General features: G+C 40.5%; 1 protein-coding gene across 1 annotated transcript; it reads right to left on the bottom strand.

The window, feature by feature from the left end:
- Positions 1–3,944: 3,944 nt before the first annotated feature.
- On the bottom strand, positions 3,945–15,949 carry LOC115577767 (NACHT, LRR and PYD domains-containing protein 12-like; the record flags this gene model as incomplete). Its single annotated transcript, XM_030410656.1, has 9 exons — positions 3,945–4,382; positions 5,812–5,824; positions 6,217–6,399; positions 11,205–11,378; positions 12,439–12,612; positions 12,880–13,053; positions 13,321–13,494; positions 14,216–14,389; positions 14,940–15,949. Coding segments are annotated over 9 exons (2,514 nt in total), but the record flags the coding sequence as incomplete, so codon positions are not given.
- Positions 15,950–16,307: the final 358 nt, after the last annotated feature.

Below are 16,307 nucleotides of genomic sequence, written 5' to 3'. Positions count from 1 at the left end.
ACTGTCATGGAGGTGCAGAGAGGAGGCGGGGCACTCCTGGACTGATCTGGTCTCCCTTTCAGAGGGATGGGCACTGATGAAGGTGTCATGCATCAGAGACTGGGAACAGTGGCTAGAATATCTTCTGGGGGAAAAACTACCTGTGACCTCACTGTGTGTTTCAGAAAGATGGAAGTCATGTAACTTATCTCTGTGTCTGGATGAAGGTTGAGGAGCTGACTTCATTCCCAAGGACTAAGGAGGTCAGTCAGGAAGTGTTCACATGGTCTGAGTGGAGAGGGAGTTAACCTTCCATCAAGGGAGGAGTGTGAACCAGAGGAACCAGAATCACATCGGCTCAACGACTGTGGTGGGGAAAGACGTTCTGACCCAAAGCCTTAACAACTCCTTTATGTGTGTATTAGAGTCCATTTTGAAATCCACAATGAACGACTTCATCTGCTGGTCCCAACACTGCTCTGAATCTTTGAATCTGCTCTTCATTTCTGTGATGTGATGTCGTCGTCTTATCGTCCTTTATTGATCTCATTCTTTTATTCATCTCTTTATTTGCATCACCTTTTTCTGTTCAGTGTTTATTCTGTAATGTTCTTGATTCTGCTTGATTGTCAGAGCACTTTGTAAACTCTGTGTTTAAAGCTGCTGTAGAAATAAAGTTTATTGTAGTAAAAATCATATATTTGTGTGAAGCCTCAGCTTTAAGTATTTCTTTTAAGTATTCTGGAGAACTTCGGCACCTTTTCAGGCTATGAATTAAATTTGTGGAAAAGTGAGTGTTTTCCCATTAATACTGCAGCACGTCATCTTCAACAGTCAGATTCACCTTTTCAATTTAGTCCATCAGGGTTTAAATACTGAGGTATTAACGTGACTCGTTCTTTATCGAGCCTTGCATCTGCTAATTTCACTCCCCTTATCTCAAAGATTACATCTGATATTCAAAGATGGGGTAACCTCCCCCTTTCATTAACTGGCAAGATCAATGTTGTTAAAATGAATATTTTACCAACATTTCTATTTTTATTCCTGTCAGTTCCTCTTTTTCTGCCAAAATATTTCTTTGATTCACTGGATAAGATCATTTGTTCTTTTATTTGTGGTGGGAAATCACCGAGGGTTCGTTAAACTTTACTGCAGAGATGCAGACTTAGTGGAGGACTTGCATTACCTCATTTTCTAACTTACTATTGGGCTGCTCACATCCATAAACTTTGCAACTGGTTCAAATCTCTTGAATCCTCTTGGTGTAAACTGGAGCTATCATCCTGTAGGGGATCTTCTATGCCTGCTCTACTTTATTCCTCTTTACCTACAAAACCCTCTATATACTGATAATCAAGTGGTTCTTAACACACTCAAGATCTGGTATCAATTTAGACGGCAGTTTAAATTTGTAGCTGCATCTTCCTTGGGTCCTTTAAATAACAACCATTTATTTCCTCCATCACTTCCCGACTCGACGTTTTCAGTGTGGTATGACACAATTCAAGCATTTGTATGTAGATGGTGTCTTTGATAGTTTTGCCAATCTGTCATCTCACTACAGCCTCCCTGTTACTCATCTGTTTCACTATTTTCAGTGTTTCTCTAATTTCCCCTCTTTGCCTCCAGAGCAGTGATGGGAAACCACGCTATCATTTGCTCCTCATCACAGAGGAATCATCTCAAAGTTGTATGATATTATCTCGGCTTTTAGCGATCACTCAAATGCTAAACTTAAGTGTACATGGGAAGAGGAACTAGGAATGCAAATACAGGAAGAGTCCTGGGAACAGGCCATAGAGAGGATACGATCTACCACCTCTTGTGCTCGTCTTGGACTTATCCAATTTAAGGTCTTGTACAGGAGCATTTCTCTAAGTCTAGACTGTCTAAACTGTATCTGGAAGTGGAAGATGGCTCTCCTTGTCACCTTAGCCACATGTTTTTTCTTTGTCCTGGTCTGAAAGGTTTCTGGGCGGGTTATTTTACTATCATGTCCACTGTTCTTGGGGTAAATCTCCAACCTTGTCCTCTGATTGCTATATTTGGATTCCTGACCCCTCACTTGCACTTAACTCTACACAAAAGGACATTATAGCTTTTACATCCTTACTAGCAAGACGTTTCTTGTTGTTGATTGGAAGTCTGTTAAATATCCTTCTATCTCCCGGTGGCTCAAAGATACCATGTTTTTTTAAAACTTGAGAAAATTAAATACACGTTGAGAGGATGAAGTCAAATTTTTCTACAAATTGCAACCCTTTATTTCCTATTTCACTCATTTAGAGGTACTACCTGATTGAATGTGTGTCTGTTACTGTTGTACCTTTTGTATTGCATAAATAACCAGTAATATGTGTGTTGGTCATGATGAGCTGAGTGGAGGAGTGGGTGGGGGGTTGTTCATTGTTTATTACACTGTACTATGTAATTTGATTTAATTATTTTCTTCTACATTCTTATCAGAGTGTTTTTGTTTTGCTTTGTTTTGTTTTTTGGTCATTTTTACAGCTGTTGTGTATCCAGTGAGCTCATATCACACTGTTCAGTCTGTATATATCTCAGTCTGTTACATTTCACTGCACACATTTCACTGTTTGTCGTCCTGGAATCAAATGAGGGAAATGTTCAGTGGTGTTCTGAGGCGGCACAATCACTGACATCTTTTAAATCAGCAGGAAGTCTTTTATTAATGCTGCCACCACGCTGTTTTATTTCAACTGCAGTTATTTACTGCAGCAAAGGATTGTGGGTATTTCTACGACTGTTTATTCTTAACAAACAGATGTGGGCCTGAATAAGTTTGTCCCTTTTTCATTCTTGTGGACATCAGGTTTAAAATCAGCTGAACTACCCAGGGATTGAACCCACAACCTCCAGACTTCACAGCATCACTTCACCATCCTGAGCTGATGAATCAGTCTGAAATGAATCACTTTCTTTGAGCATTTCACTTCTTTTGACCACAAAATAATTGTGTGAAAACCTCGAGGATTTGGACTCAGAACTTTAACAGTGGAAGCGACGTCATCAGATACTCGTCCTTCCTTTCTTACTGGTTCTGACTCCAGGCTTGAACCCACGACCTCAGAACTTCACAGAACTACTTCAGCTCACTGAGCCGTCGAGTCGGCAGCTTGTTGGTTCTGTGTGGACTATTTGGTCTCCAGCTCTTCGGTCAGTCGCCTGCTGTAGGACTTTAAAACTGGTCTGTAACAAGTGGAGCCACCGGGTCAGACAGAGAAAGACTTTTCTCACAGCTGTTTAGTTTCACGAACGAGATTAAAATCCAACAAACATCCTGAAAATACAGCCGGACTTCAACAGCCACAAAACACTGAGAGAAACACAATGATTGTCATTAAAATGTGTTTTCTTCTCATATAATAATCACACAGAAATTAACAGATGTTGTGCAGTTTATCACGTCACTACGGACATAATTACATGTGTTAACCAACACCATCAAACTTTTAGTTTCATCATTAAAAACACATGAAACAAGTCAGAGTGTTTCAGGTGGAGTGTCGAGTACAGTTGATCAGATTTTACTGTCCATTCACAACTTTGTTCACAATGATTATTTACAATTAAAGCTGCAGACGAGTCAATGTTTTCTGTTTCTTACATTTCACTAATAGTTGTGGATTTTATTGGAACAAGAGCCAGAATTCAAAACAACACATGACAGAAAGTACAAGTCAACGCGATTTACACAATTTAATGGAAGAAGTTTAAAATGTAAATGAAGAATCTTTTCAATCAGTTTGAATCATTTTGTACAAAGTTGACTGATGAATTTATTCCAAGAAGCTGAAAGATTGATGTGACTGTGATCCTGTACAGACTCAACTGTTCAGCACTGACAATGTTTCTGTGACAGGAGGAGACTCTGCACACTAAACACCACACAGACACACTGAGGAGGAACCAGAACTGGACCAGAAGAACCCAAATCCAGGATAAAGAGGTTCATTGAATGTGGTGTTGAAGGTGTGGAGGTGGATCAGTGAGTCAGAGGAGACTCTGTAGAAGGACAGAGTGCCAGCAGGACAGTCCACATACACTGCTACTCTACCAGAGGAGGAGGAGGAGGAGGAGGAGGAGGAGAGGGCTGTTCCTCTGTTATTGTGCCAGACAGAGTAACGACCACCATCAAAGCACTCCAGACTCCAGGACTGATCATTCCATCCAAACCAACAGTCTTCACTGTCTCCTTTCCTTCTGATTCTTCTGTAACTCACTGATATAGAAACTCTTCCTCTCCACTCGACCTCCCAGTAAAAGTGACCAGTCAGACCAGTTCTACACAGCAGTTGAGGATACTCAAACCTCTCTGGATGATCAGGATATGACTGAACCACCTTCACATGTGTCATCTTCCTGTTGTTGTCAGACAGTTTGATGTATCTGCTGACTGTGTTTGTGTCGACTGTGAGCTCACAGGAATCTGACGGAGAGAAAAAGACACAACACAGCTGCAGTTATTAATGTGTCATCAGTGTGATGATGACATCACAGATGTGAATGAGTGATGTCACAGTGTTTTCATGAATGAAAGTAAAAAGACACTCACACTTCCTCAGACCTGGTGTCAACCATCGGACTCCAGCAGGCTCCACCCTGAAAGGAGGAGGGGGGTCAGAGCAGCACATCCTCTTTCAGCATGCAAACATGGACATGACATGACTCTCATACACAGAAACACAATCTGTCCATCAGGCTGCTTCTCCCTGTTCTCCCTGAACCTCTTCACCTCTGCCACTCTCCTCACACACTGAGAGTGAGCCACAGGATGTTGGTGTGTGTGAAAGAGGACCACAACATCTGAGAACACACACAAACCTCCTGTTGGATTTATCACTTCATCTTTATTTTATTGGATGTTGTTGCTGTTTCCTGTGGGCGACCTTACGCTTGCTGTTTTTGTTTTCCAATGTCAACTTGTGCTTATGTTTTTATATTATAGGACTTTTGGATTTGGACGTCAGAACTTTTGAGGTCCGATTCCTGTTTGAAGCTTGGAGGGCTTTCCTGAATCTCAGCTGCACAGTCTGCTTTTTGTTCTTGCTGTGTTTCTGCTGCTTTGTTTTACTGAGCAAAGAAACAAATACAATTTATTACGTAATAAATCAATCAGAAAACATTGGACGTTGGTTCCCGACCTCTGCCACAGAACCAAGTGACAGAGACTCCCAGACTGTTTCCCTCCAGAACCTCACAAGTGTCACTGAACCTGTTTGTGATAGAAACAGTTTCATGGTTTCATGTGTTGACATGTTCATGTTACTATAGTTTGGTGCTGGATTGATATCTGATGTATATTACAGCAGTAATAGTTACTGTGAGGAGAACTTCATGTCATGTTTGATGCCATTAAAAGCAGAAACAATGACAGAAAATGTCTCTCAGTCTGAAATCTGCTGTGGTGAACATGATGTGTCCAGATGTGACCAGAGGAACATCTGACTATGAAGCCAGGAATCTGTCTTTCTTTCTGTCTGTCTGTGGTTCACATGTCTCCAGACATGTTAGCTAACGTTAGCTAGCTAGCTAAAAGTTCAAATGAAGCAGGACTAGCGTGACTAACGGCAGTTAGCTAACGTTCGCTAACGTTAGCTACGTTAGTGGCCGATAGCGCGCTAGCTATTGATAGCGACCGTTAGCTAGCGCGCTAACGGCCGCTAATGTTAGCTGGCTAGCGAACATCAGTCACATGAGTCCTTCATTCGAACTTCTTGCTAGCCAGCTAACGTTAGCGTTAGCTAACAAGGCAGGACTCAAGTGACTAACAGCTGTTAGCTAGCTAGCTACTTCAGAACCACTCACACATTTTGTGACACTTTGAGACACCAAAAATGAGCGCAGGTGTATTTTGTTTATTTTTGTTTACATGTTATGTGTTTACAACTTGTTTGGAGTCCTGTTGTGGTAAATTCGGTGGGCCATATTTCCCAGAAATTCCATCACTCTTTGCAGCTGTGAAGACCCTCATTTCAGATAAGGTCACAGAGAGCTCAGGCTATGAAGGTGAAAGTGAATATGAGGCCAGTGTTGCTCTACAATCACCACCTCCTTAACCCACATCTCCCAAACCAACATCAGTAAGTACATTTTTGAAATGATCGATTAATTACATAAAACATTCTGTCACTGGTGATTTTCTTTGTTTTTATTCCTGTGTTTCTTTCCTTCTTACAATTAATTAAGTGCAACTAGGGAATGAGACTCCACCGGAGTGTCTGACATTGTTGGGAGACTGTAAAATCACAACCCACAGTGAAAGGAAAGGCCCGCACCCTTCTGCTGGGCCTGTTCAGCACTGATGTCCTACTGAAGTCCAACCTGACGGGAGGGGTCAACAAGGTCGGTCCATCTGCAGAGAGACGCAGCCTCTGGACCCCAAGAAGCTTAAAGCTTTACTCAGTAACACAGTAAAAAAAATGTTTAATGGATTAATATATTTTGCTTAAGTTACTGTAAATGGTAAAGGGTAACAAACACCTTAGGACTGAAATGTACACAACTAATAGCAAAACAGATGGATGAATAAAAAGCTTTAACAACTTTGATATTCTTTTAGATATAAAGCAATTTCTCTATCTAGTTAGAATCCATCAAATATCTTATCAGCATTAAAATGGATCCCCTGTAGTACCTTTGAAATCCCAGCACCAATTCACCTCCCATAGGCAGACGCTTGGCTATAGCAAAGCACAGCTGCTCTCACTGACCACAATGCTTCCTGGAAAACTTAAAGTGGATACAGTAGTATAACCTCCTCGCTCTAAAAGCCCCTTGGAGAACTTTGGTTCCTTGAGAAGCCAGTTCTGATTTCAGACTGAACTATTTACAGGTAACCGACTGAGGAGCGAGGACTCGGCATACAAGAAAAATATTACCAGTATTGGTGTCCACCTCATCTTTACTTTTGCAACAATCAGAGGCTAACATTGTGGATGTCTCTCTTACTTTATTATCTTTTTCAGATGCAGTTGTTCAACAACACCCAGGGAAGAAGATTCCAGACATACGGACGGCCATAAACAAAAGGATCTGTGAGTTAAGACACTAGGAGAAGAAAAAGTCCAAGGACAACTGTGAAGGACCGGCCAAGGCTGGCCAATCAGAGCGGGTCTTGATGTTAGCATGTGTCCATGACACTGCACTAAAGGACTGTTGTCCTGTTTTTTCCACTGATGACTGTTTTATTATTATGGACAGTTGTCCTATTGCAAATGTTATTGGAAGTGTTTTTGTTAATTTATTGTTGTGTTGCCATCGATTGGATCTCATTAAAATATAATATGTTTAAAAAAAATGATTTTATTGCCTGGAACTATGATATGATATTCTGTGTGTTCTCGAGTAAATGTCCTTTCAGCTGCTGCTTTTGAAATAAACTTCATTCAGTTAATGTAAACTATATTGATGTATTATTCAATATATTATTTTCATTTTAAAATATGATAGACATTGTACATGAGATTATTTCACATTTACCATGTATAAAGTATATAATATAATTATGTATATATTTAATGTAAATCAATATATTTTTCAACACATTTAAGACATGTTCCCATATAGATCTGATTATATTATCTTGTACATTGAGGTATATTATCTCATATAATTGTACATATATATTTACATATATTTACGATGTCTCTTCCAATATATAATCTCATATCTAATTTGGGACATATTTCAATATATATAACAATATATTATATAGTATAACTATGTATTTATTCAATATGTGGAAACGGCAATAATTGCAGTATTTTCCCATAAATTGCAATATATGAATTACATATATATAATATATTATTATATAATATGCTATGGTATATTAATATCTAAATTTCACAATATATGAATACACATGAAATATCCTGTCAGATAATATATTGAGAAATATATTTTTGTTGTGTAAGGGACATGATGACTACATTGTGAGGAAGGACGCCCTGTGACACCACAGCCAGCAGCTGTTCTGACTGATGGTATCCTCAGTATGATGCTAACACACATGAGGCCACTATCAATGGTGGAGGATGAAGGAGTGCTATGTGCACTTTAGAAAAAAAACTATATCTAACTTCATGTAACAAACAGTTTGGAGGCGTGAATCTTCAGTGGCCTCAAGATTCCATTACGATTCAGCTGTCGATGATTCTCGATGCATCTCCTTGTTCGTCATCCTCAATAGAGCCCGACCAATTTATCAGCGGGTAGATATTATCGGCCGATATTGGGCATTTTCCAAACTATCGGTTTTGGCATTTATAATGGCAGATAAATTAATATTTGAAAAATAAAATATAAACGGATGAAACACCCTCCAACCATGTAATGAGTGTTAACATCCACCAGAGGGAGCGCTACAACAGGTCGAGTCTTTGCCACCTGATTGACGTACAGGACGGCCAGTCTGAGATCTCTTCTTGTAGGGTCACGCGTCACGGGTCATGGGTCACTATGTATATGCAAATGCGCTAGCTACTGCAAAACACAAGCGAGCTAAGTGTCCTGGTTAGCGGCTTGAACTGATATCAACAAAGGAAGGGATATAAAAAAATGTGCATTTGTCAAACTACCATCGCTATTCCGAAGGAGGAGAATGTTGAGAGGCACTTTCCAACCATTAAAAAGTACGACACTGACTCTCCGCTGATTAGCCATTAGCCTTGTCGATCAGCTGTTAGCATAGCATAGAGTCTACAGACACCAGCGATACAGCCCAGATGTGCATTTTTATTCGGATGATGTTTACAGATATGACTGTAAAAGAGGAGCTGTTAACATTACTGCTCATGAAAGAACACATGTGGGGAGAGGACATTTTTCAGTCATTCAAAAACTTTCAGGAGAAAACCAGCAGCAGCTCCTGGTGTGTAAACTGTGCAGTATTGACGGCTGTTTGTCACCTATGTGCATTACTGCTGTCAATGTTTATGTGCAGCACCAAGGGTTACATTACTCTCTCAATATCAGTTATGCATTGTGTTATATAAAGTATACTCAGTGTATGTATAAATAAAGAGATGTTTAGTATTTTTTATGTAGGTAGATCATTTCGACCTGGTCATTTTGAAAGTAGCTCACAAGTTAAATCAGTGTGTGCACCCTGCTCTACAACGCCACAAACCCTATAATATATTTTGATGGTTCTCTGTTCTGTTGTGACAATAAAACAAACAAGTTTATTTTTAAACTGCATTATCATATTATTTCAGTGAGGACTCATAAGTAACTACAAATAACTAATGTTACAGAAATGTGTTTATGTTTTGTGACGTGTTTCTGGATTTTTTAAAAATATAAATATATATATGTTAGCCGATATATTGGAACACGGATTCTTAAATCACCAAATATTTGTATCGGTATCGGCCTTAAAAATCCTTTATCTGTCGGGCTCTAAACCTCAATGATCTTTTATTCTGAAAGTCCTTCCAATAATCAGACTACAGCAGTCTACAAAATAAAAGCTGCATCTTTTCAATCAAACCTGTATCCATCTGCAGCGTCTTTCACGTTTGTCTGCAATAATCTAGTTTTCACATGGCAGCTTTAAGATACAACACTGGGGCCGAACAATCAACAATCAACATGAGCTGCAGACTCTTGATGATGCTCTGTCTCTGCATCGTGATGCATCTTATAATGGAGAATTTCATCACCTCTAATACATTTATGTTGCTTTTACAATTTGTAAGTTGTTTGAAAGTGAACTGAACAAGACTAAAGAGGAAAATGTAAGAGCAATGTTTTATTCTTTTAATAAAATGCTGGACATGTAAAAAAAAACATCTGCTTTTGTGATTTGATGTGATTAATGGGTTATGAAAATAGTTGTTAGTTGCAGCTCTATAACTTGTGACAACAAACACTACTCTGTGTTGTGTTGGTAGGGAGTGAGTCTCTCTGGTATGTGACAGAGCTACGAGCACGTTGCTGCAGTCACAGTAAAGTGCTGCTGTTATTACTGTAGTCGGACATAAAGTGTGTGGATAGACTCAGTTAGTGACTGAAACCATGTGTTGTTTGCTGCAACAGAAGATAAATTAAAAGTCCATTCATGCAATGTTGTCACGCGATCTTCCTGCATTTAACACTTCCTATAAATCTTTCAAAATGAAGGTCCTGCATTATGTAGTTATTTGAAAGCTTTTATTTTGAAGCAGCAAAATCAGGAAACATTGGATTTCCACCAGCTGCACTTTAACAGACTCCAGAACAGCTGAGAGTGAAACTGAGTCAGCAGCTACGAGCCAGGCTGAAGTAAATTACAACAGCATTAAACCAGAAGTCCACCAACTACTGTAGAGAGCTGCAGCTCTGCACAGGTCACATATCATGTTAATCAATGGAGCAGATGATTGATCACTGAATGTCTTCTTCTGTCATTTGATTTAGCTGGTGGTGCAAAACACTGAAACTTTCCTGCCCCTGCAGGCTGTTATAATGATAACTACCCAAACGCAGCAGCGGTTCATCAATTCTCTGCCGTTGGTCGCTCACACAGAGTGAAGCAGCTCCGCCTTGATTACAAACTGACGTGTAATTCACACAGAAAGCCGACGCTGCGGCTCCTATAGAGGCGTGACCTACACATCATGATGATGACGTCTGTGTGTTTTTAAGGTGTTTCCCCGTTTTCATTCTGTCAATCTAAACCCACGAATAGTTTATAATCATATGGATGCTGTTATAATGTGTAGTGATTTAGAGCGAAAGACGTAACTTTGTCACTTTCAAGGATGTTTGGTGTGTCAGGATCTCAATTAGATAAGTAAATAATTTCCATCAGTAAACTCGACGCTGTCTGACTCACTAACAGAGACGGAGGCTGTTTTCTGGGGGACAATTCACTGAAGTCACGTGGATCTGCTGTATTTTCTTGCTCAGCTTTTGTTTGGTCCTGTAACTTTGGTTTGTGGGACATTTCTCTTTACTGAGTTGAGTGAAGGACCTGTGTTGTTATCAGACTGTCAGACCGACACGCCCTCGATATGCACAGCTGGCTTATTCATTCACACTGGTTCAGTCCATCAATAATGCGCACCTGATACTACCTCCAGAGGCGGATCAGCGTCGGAGCGAAATTTCACCCCTCACCGCCTCCGAAAAATTCACACAGATGCGGAGAACTGGCAGAGTGCAGTGTGAATGTGGCTACTGACTGTCTGTGGCTGCAGCAGGACTCTACATACCTGAGAGTGTCCAGTCTCCAGCCTGGATCCTTCAGTCGAGCAGAAAGCTGCTTCACTCCTGAGTCTCCTGGATGATTGTAGCTTAGGTCCAGCTCTCTCAGATGGGAGGGGTTGGAGTCCAGAGCTGAGGCCAGAGAAGTACATCCTTCCTCTGTGATCAGACAGCCTGACAGCCTGCAGACACACAAAACAACACACATCACACATCAGCTGAGAGTCCTGATGATTCAGTGCACATCTGTGTTGAAGGGTTTAACATTTATCATATTCATTATCTTTGTTTTCAATAATCAGCACTAAACGTTGAATATAACTGAAGTCGATGGAAAGGCCATTAGTTTTGCAAATATTTGGCCATGAATAAACATATTGTACAGATTGAAATGATGAACTGACGATGGCAAGAAAAGAAATTACAGTTCATCCTGAGGAAAGCATACATCTTAATATATATATTATAGTTTTAGGAGGATCAGAGGTGGAATGAAACTGTTCCCCCATTCCACCTTTGTAACTTTCACATCTACAGTAAGATGAAATGAAGAGGCAGTGTGAATGGGGCTTCTGTGTCTGTCTCAACCCAACCAGTTGAGACAGATGGCGTCTCACTATTTAGTCCGGTTGTGCTTGAGATTTATGCCTGTTAAAAGTCATTTTTTTCATTCCACTGTAACAACTGCTTGCTCATGAGGAAAATGTTGGGTCTCTTAAATAAATTGAATTATATCAGGAGTATCATCAAGACCTGCTCCAATTGTAAAGTTACATGAACTAATGACATAAAATAATGAATCCTGACCTGAGAGTTTCCAGGACACAGTGTGGACTCTTCAGTTCAGCAGAAAGTAGCTTCACTCCTGAATCCTGCAGGTTGTTGTTATTCAGGTCCAGCTCTGTCAGACTAGAGGACTGGGAGCTGAGAACTGAGGACAGAGCTTCACAGCTTCTCTCTGAGAGGTTACAGACACCAAGTCTGGAGCGTGAACAGTAAAAAAGACATTTACAGTATTGATAATATCATTGTAGAACATGTGAACTTGCTTTCTGTTTTACTCTAATATGTCAGAGAAATTAATAATCAACAAAAGGACATCTGGAATAAACAGACATTTAACAAAAATAAGTAGTATGGTTTCAAAACATAGTTCTAACACAAGGCAGAGAGAGAGAACATTGAATTCAAATGTTAAAGAAATAACAATAGTAGTTTGAGACAAACTATGAACTACCTGACCTTAGAGTTTTAAGTTTACACTGTGGACTCTCCAGTCCAACAGACAGATGCTTCACTCCAGAATCCTGCAGGTTGTTGTTACTCAGGTCCAGTTCTCTCAGACTAGAGGACTGGGAGCTGAGAACTGAGGACAGAGCTTCACAGCTTCTCCCTGAGAGGTTACAGACACCTAGCCTGGAGCGTGAACAGTAAAAAAGACATTAGATGATGCAGTATTCATGATACCATTGGAGCACATGTGACCTTGCTTTCTGTTTTACTCTAATATGTTGGGAGATATGAAAAATCAACAAAACTAAATCTGGATTGAACAGACATTTAACAAAAATAAGTAGTATGGTTTCAAAACATAAGAGTTCTGATGTGAGAGAGAGAGAACATTGAATTCAAATGTTAAAGAAATAACAATAGTAGTTTGAGACAAACTATGAACTACCTGACCTTAGAGTTTTAAGTTTACACTGTGGACTCTCCAATCCAACAGACAGATGCTTCACTCCAGAATCCTGCAGGTTGTTGTTACTCAGGTCCAGTTCTCTCAGACTAGAGGACTGGGAGCTGAGAACTGAGGACAGAGCTTCACAGCTTCTCCCTGAGAGGTTACAGACACCTAGCCTGGAGCGTGAACAGTAAAAAAGACATTAGATGATGCAGTATTCATGATACCATTGGAGCACATGTGACCTTGCTTTCTGTTTTACTCTAATATGTTGGGAGATATGAAAAATCAACAAAACTAAATCTGGATTGAACAGACATTTAACAAAAATAAGTAGTATGGTTTAAAAACATAAGAGTTCTGACGTGAGAGAGAGAGAACATTGAATTCAAATGTTAAAGAAATAACAAAAATAATTTGAGACAAACTATGAACTACCTGACCTTAGAGTTTCAAGTTTACACTGTGGACTCTCCAATCCAACAGACAGATGCTTCACTCCAGAATCCTGCAGATTGTTGTTACTCAGGTCCAGTTCTCTCAGACTAGAGGACTGGGAGCTGAGAACTGAGGACAGAGCTTCACAGCTTCTCTCTGAGAGGTTACAGCCACTCAGTCTGGAGCGTGAACAGTGAAAAAGACATTAGGCGATGCAGTATTCATAATATCATTGTAGCACATGTAGACTTTCTTTCTGTTTTACGCGAATATGTCAGCGATATGAAAAATCATTAATACTAAATCTGGATTCAACAGACATTAAACAATAATAAGTAGCATGGTTTCTCTCTGAGAGGTTAAAGACACTCAGTCTTGACAAAGAATGATGAAGAAAATTAATTTTTATTTGGGTCAATAACAGCACATTCAAAATAAAATAAAATAATGAATCCTGACCTGAGAGTTTCAAGGACACAGTGTGGACTCTTCAGTTCAGCAGAAAGTAGCTTCACTCCTGAATCCTGCAGGTTGTTGTTACTCAGGTCCAGTTTTCTCAGACTAGAGGACTGGGAGCTGAGAACTGAGGACAGAGCTTCACAGCTTCTCCCTGAGAGGTTACAGACACCTAGCCTGGAGCGTGAACAGTAAAAAAGACATTAGATGATGCAGTATTCATGATACCATTGGAGCACATGTGACCTTGCTTTCTGTTTTACTCTAATATGTTGGGAGATATGAAAAATCAACAAAACTAAATCTGGATTGAACAGACATTTAACAAAAATAAGTAGTATGGTTTAAAAACATAAGAGTTCTGACGTGAGAGAGAGAGAACATTGAATTCAAATGTTAAAGAAATAACAAAAATAATTTGAGACAAACTATGAACTACCTGACCTTAGAGTTTCAAGTTTACACTGTGGACTCTCCAGTCCAACAGACAGATGCTTCATTCCAGAATCCTGCAGGTTGTTGTTACTCAGGTCCAGCTCTCTCAGACTAGAGGACTGGGAGCTGAGAACTGAGGACAGAGCTTCACAGCTTCTCTCTGAGAGGTCACAGCTACTCAGTCTGGAGCGTGAACAGTGAAAAAGACATTAGGCGATGCAGTATTCATAATAACATTGTAGTACATGTAGACTTTCTTTCTGTTTTACGCGAATATGTCAGAGATATGAAAAATCATTAATACTAAATCTGGATTCAACAGACATTACACAATAATAAGTAGCATGGTTTCTCTCTGAGAGGTTACAGACACTCAGTCTTGACAAAGAATGATGAAGAAAATACATTTTTATTTGGGTCAATAGCAGCACATTCAAAATAAAATAAAATAATGAATCCTGACCTGAGAGTTTCAAGGACACAGTGTGGACTCTTCAGTTCAGCAGAAAGTAGCTTCACTCCTGAATCCTGCAGGTTGTTGTTACTCAGGTCCAGTTCTCTCAGACTAGAGGACTGGGAGCTGAGAACTGAGGACAGAGCTTCACAGCTTCTCTCTGAGAGGTCACAGTCACTCAGTCTGGATAAAGAATAATAAGCAGAACAAGACAATTGTTTCTATTAGGATCAATAACAGCACATTTACTGCATTCTGAAAAAACTTCTCCACACTTACAGAGCTTTCTTGGAGGCTCTGACCACTGGCAGCAGCCTCAGAAGAGCCTCCTCTGAAGCAGAGTATTTCTTCAGGTCAAACACATCCAGATCTTTTTCTGATGACAGTAAGATGAAGACCAGAGCTGACCACTGAGCAGGAGACAGTTCATCTGTGGAGAGACGTCCTGAACTCAGGTACTGTTGGATCTCCTCCACTAGAGAACGATCGTTCAGTTCATTCAGACAGTGGAACAGATTGATGCTTCTCTCTGGAGACAGATTCTTTTTGAACTTCTTCTTTATGTACTTGACTGTTTCCTGATTGTTTTTTGAGCTACTTGCTGTCTGTGTCTGCAGACCTTGGAGGAGATTCTGATTGGTCTGCAGTGAAAGACCGAGGAGGAAGCGGAGGAACATGTCCAGATGTCCATTTGGACTCTGTAAGGCCTCGTCCACAGCACTCTGGTAGAAACGTGTTGATTTTCCTATGAAAACCTCAGACCACCGGGATGTTGACTGCTCTTCATCTGACAGCAGATTGACTCTAGAGTTGATGAACGTCAGATGGACATGAAGAGCAGCCAGAAACTCCTGAACACTCAGATGGATGAAGCAGAACACCTTGTCCTGGTACAGTCCTCTCTCCTCTTTAAAGATCTGTGTGAACACTCCTGAGTACACTGAGGCTGCTGTGATATCGATGCCACACTCTGTCAGGTCTGATTCATAGAAGATCAGATTTCCTTTCTGCAGCTGATCAAAAGCCAGTTTTCCCAGAGACTCAATCATCTTCCTGCTCTCTGGAGTCCAGTGTGGATCTGTCTCAGCTCCTCCATCATACTTGACCTTCTTCACTTTGGCCTGAACCACCAGGAAGTGGATGTACATCTCAGTCAGGGTCTTGGGCAGCTCTCCTCCCTCTCTGGTCTTCAACACATCCTCCAGAACTGTAGCAGTGATCCAGCAGAAGACTGGGATGTGGCACATGATGTGGAGGCTTCTTGATGTCTTGATGTGGGAGATGATTCTGCTGGCCTGCTCCTCATGTCTGAATCTCTTCCTGAAGTACTCCTCCTTCTGTGGGTCAGTGAACCCTCTGACCTCTGTCACCATGTCAACACACCCAGGAGGGATCTGATAGGCTGCTGCAGGTCGTGTGGTTATCCAGAGGCGAGCAGAGGGAAGCAGTTTCCCCCTGATGAGGTTTGTCAGCAGCACATCCACTGAGGTGGACTCTCTAACATCAGTCAGGATCTCAGTGTTGTGGAAGTCCAGAGGAAGTCGACACTCATCCAGACCGTCAAAGATGAAAACAACCTGGAACTCTTCAAAGCTGCAGATTTCTTTGGTTTCAGTGAAGAAGTGATGAACAAGTTCCACCAAGCTG

The sequence above is a fragment of the Sparus aurata genome, unplaced genomic scaffold (genome assembly GCF_900880675.1).
Source record: "Sparus aurata unplaced genomic scaffold, fSpaAur1.1, whole genome shotgun sequence".
NCBI lineage: Eukaryota > Metazoa > Chordata > Actinopteri > Spariformes > Sparidae > Sparus > Sparus aurata.
The sequence above is the reverse complement of the archived record's forward strand: the minus strand, read 5'-3'. Positions and strand labels throughout refer to the sequence as shown.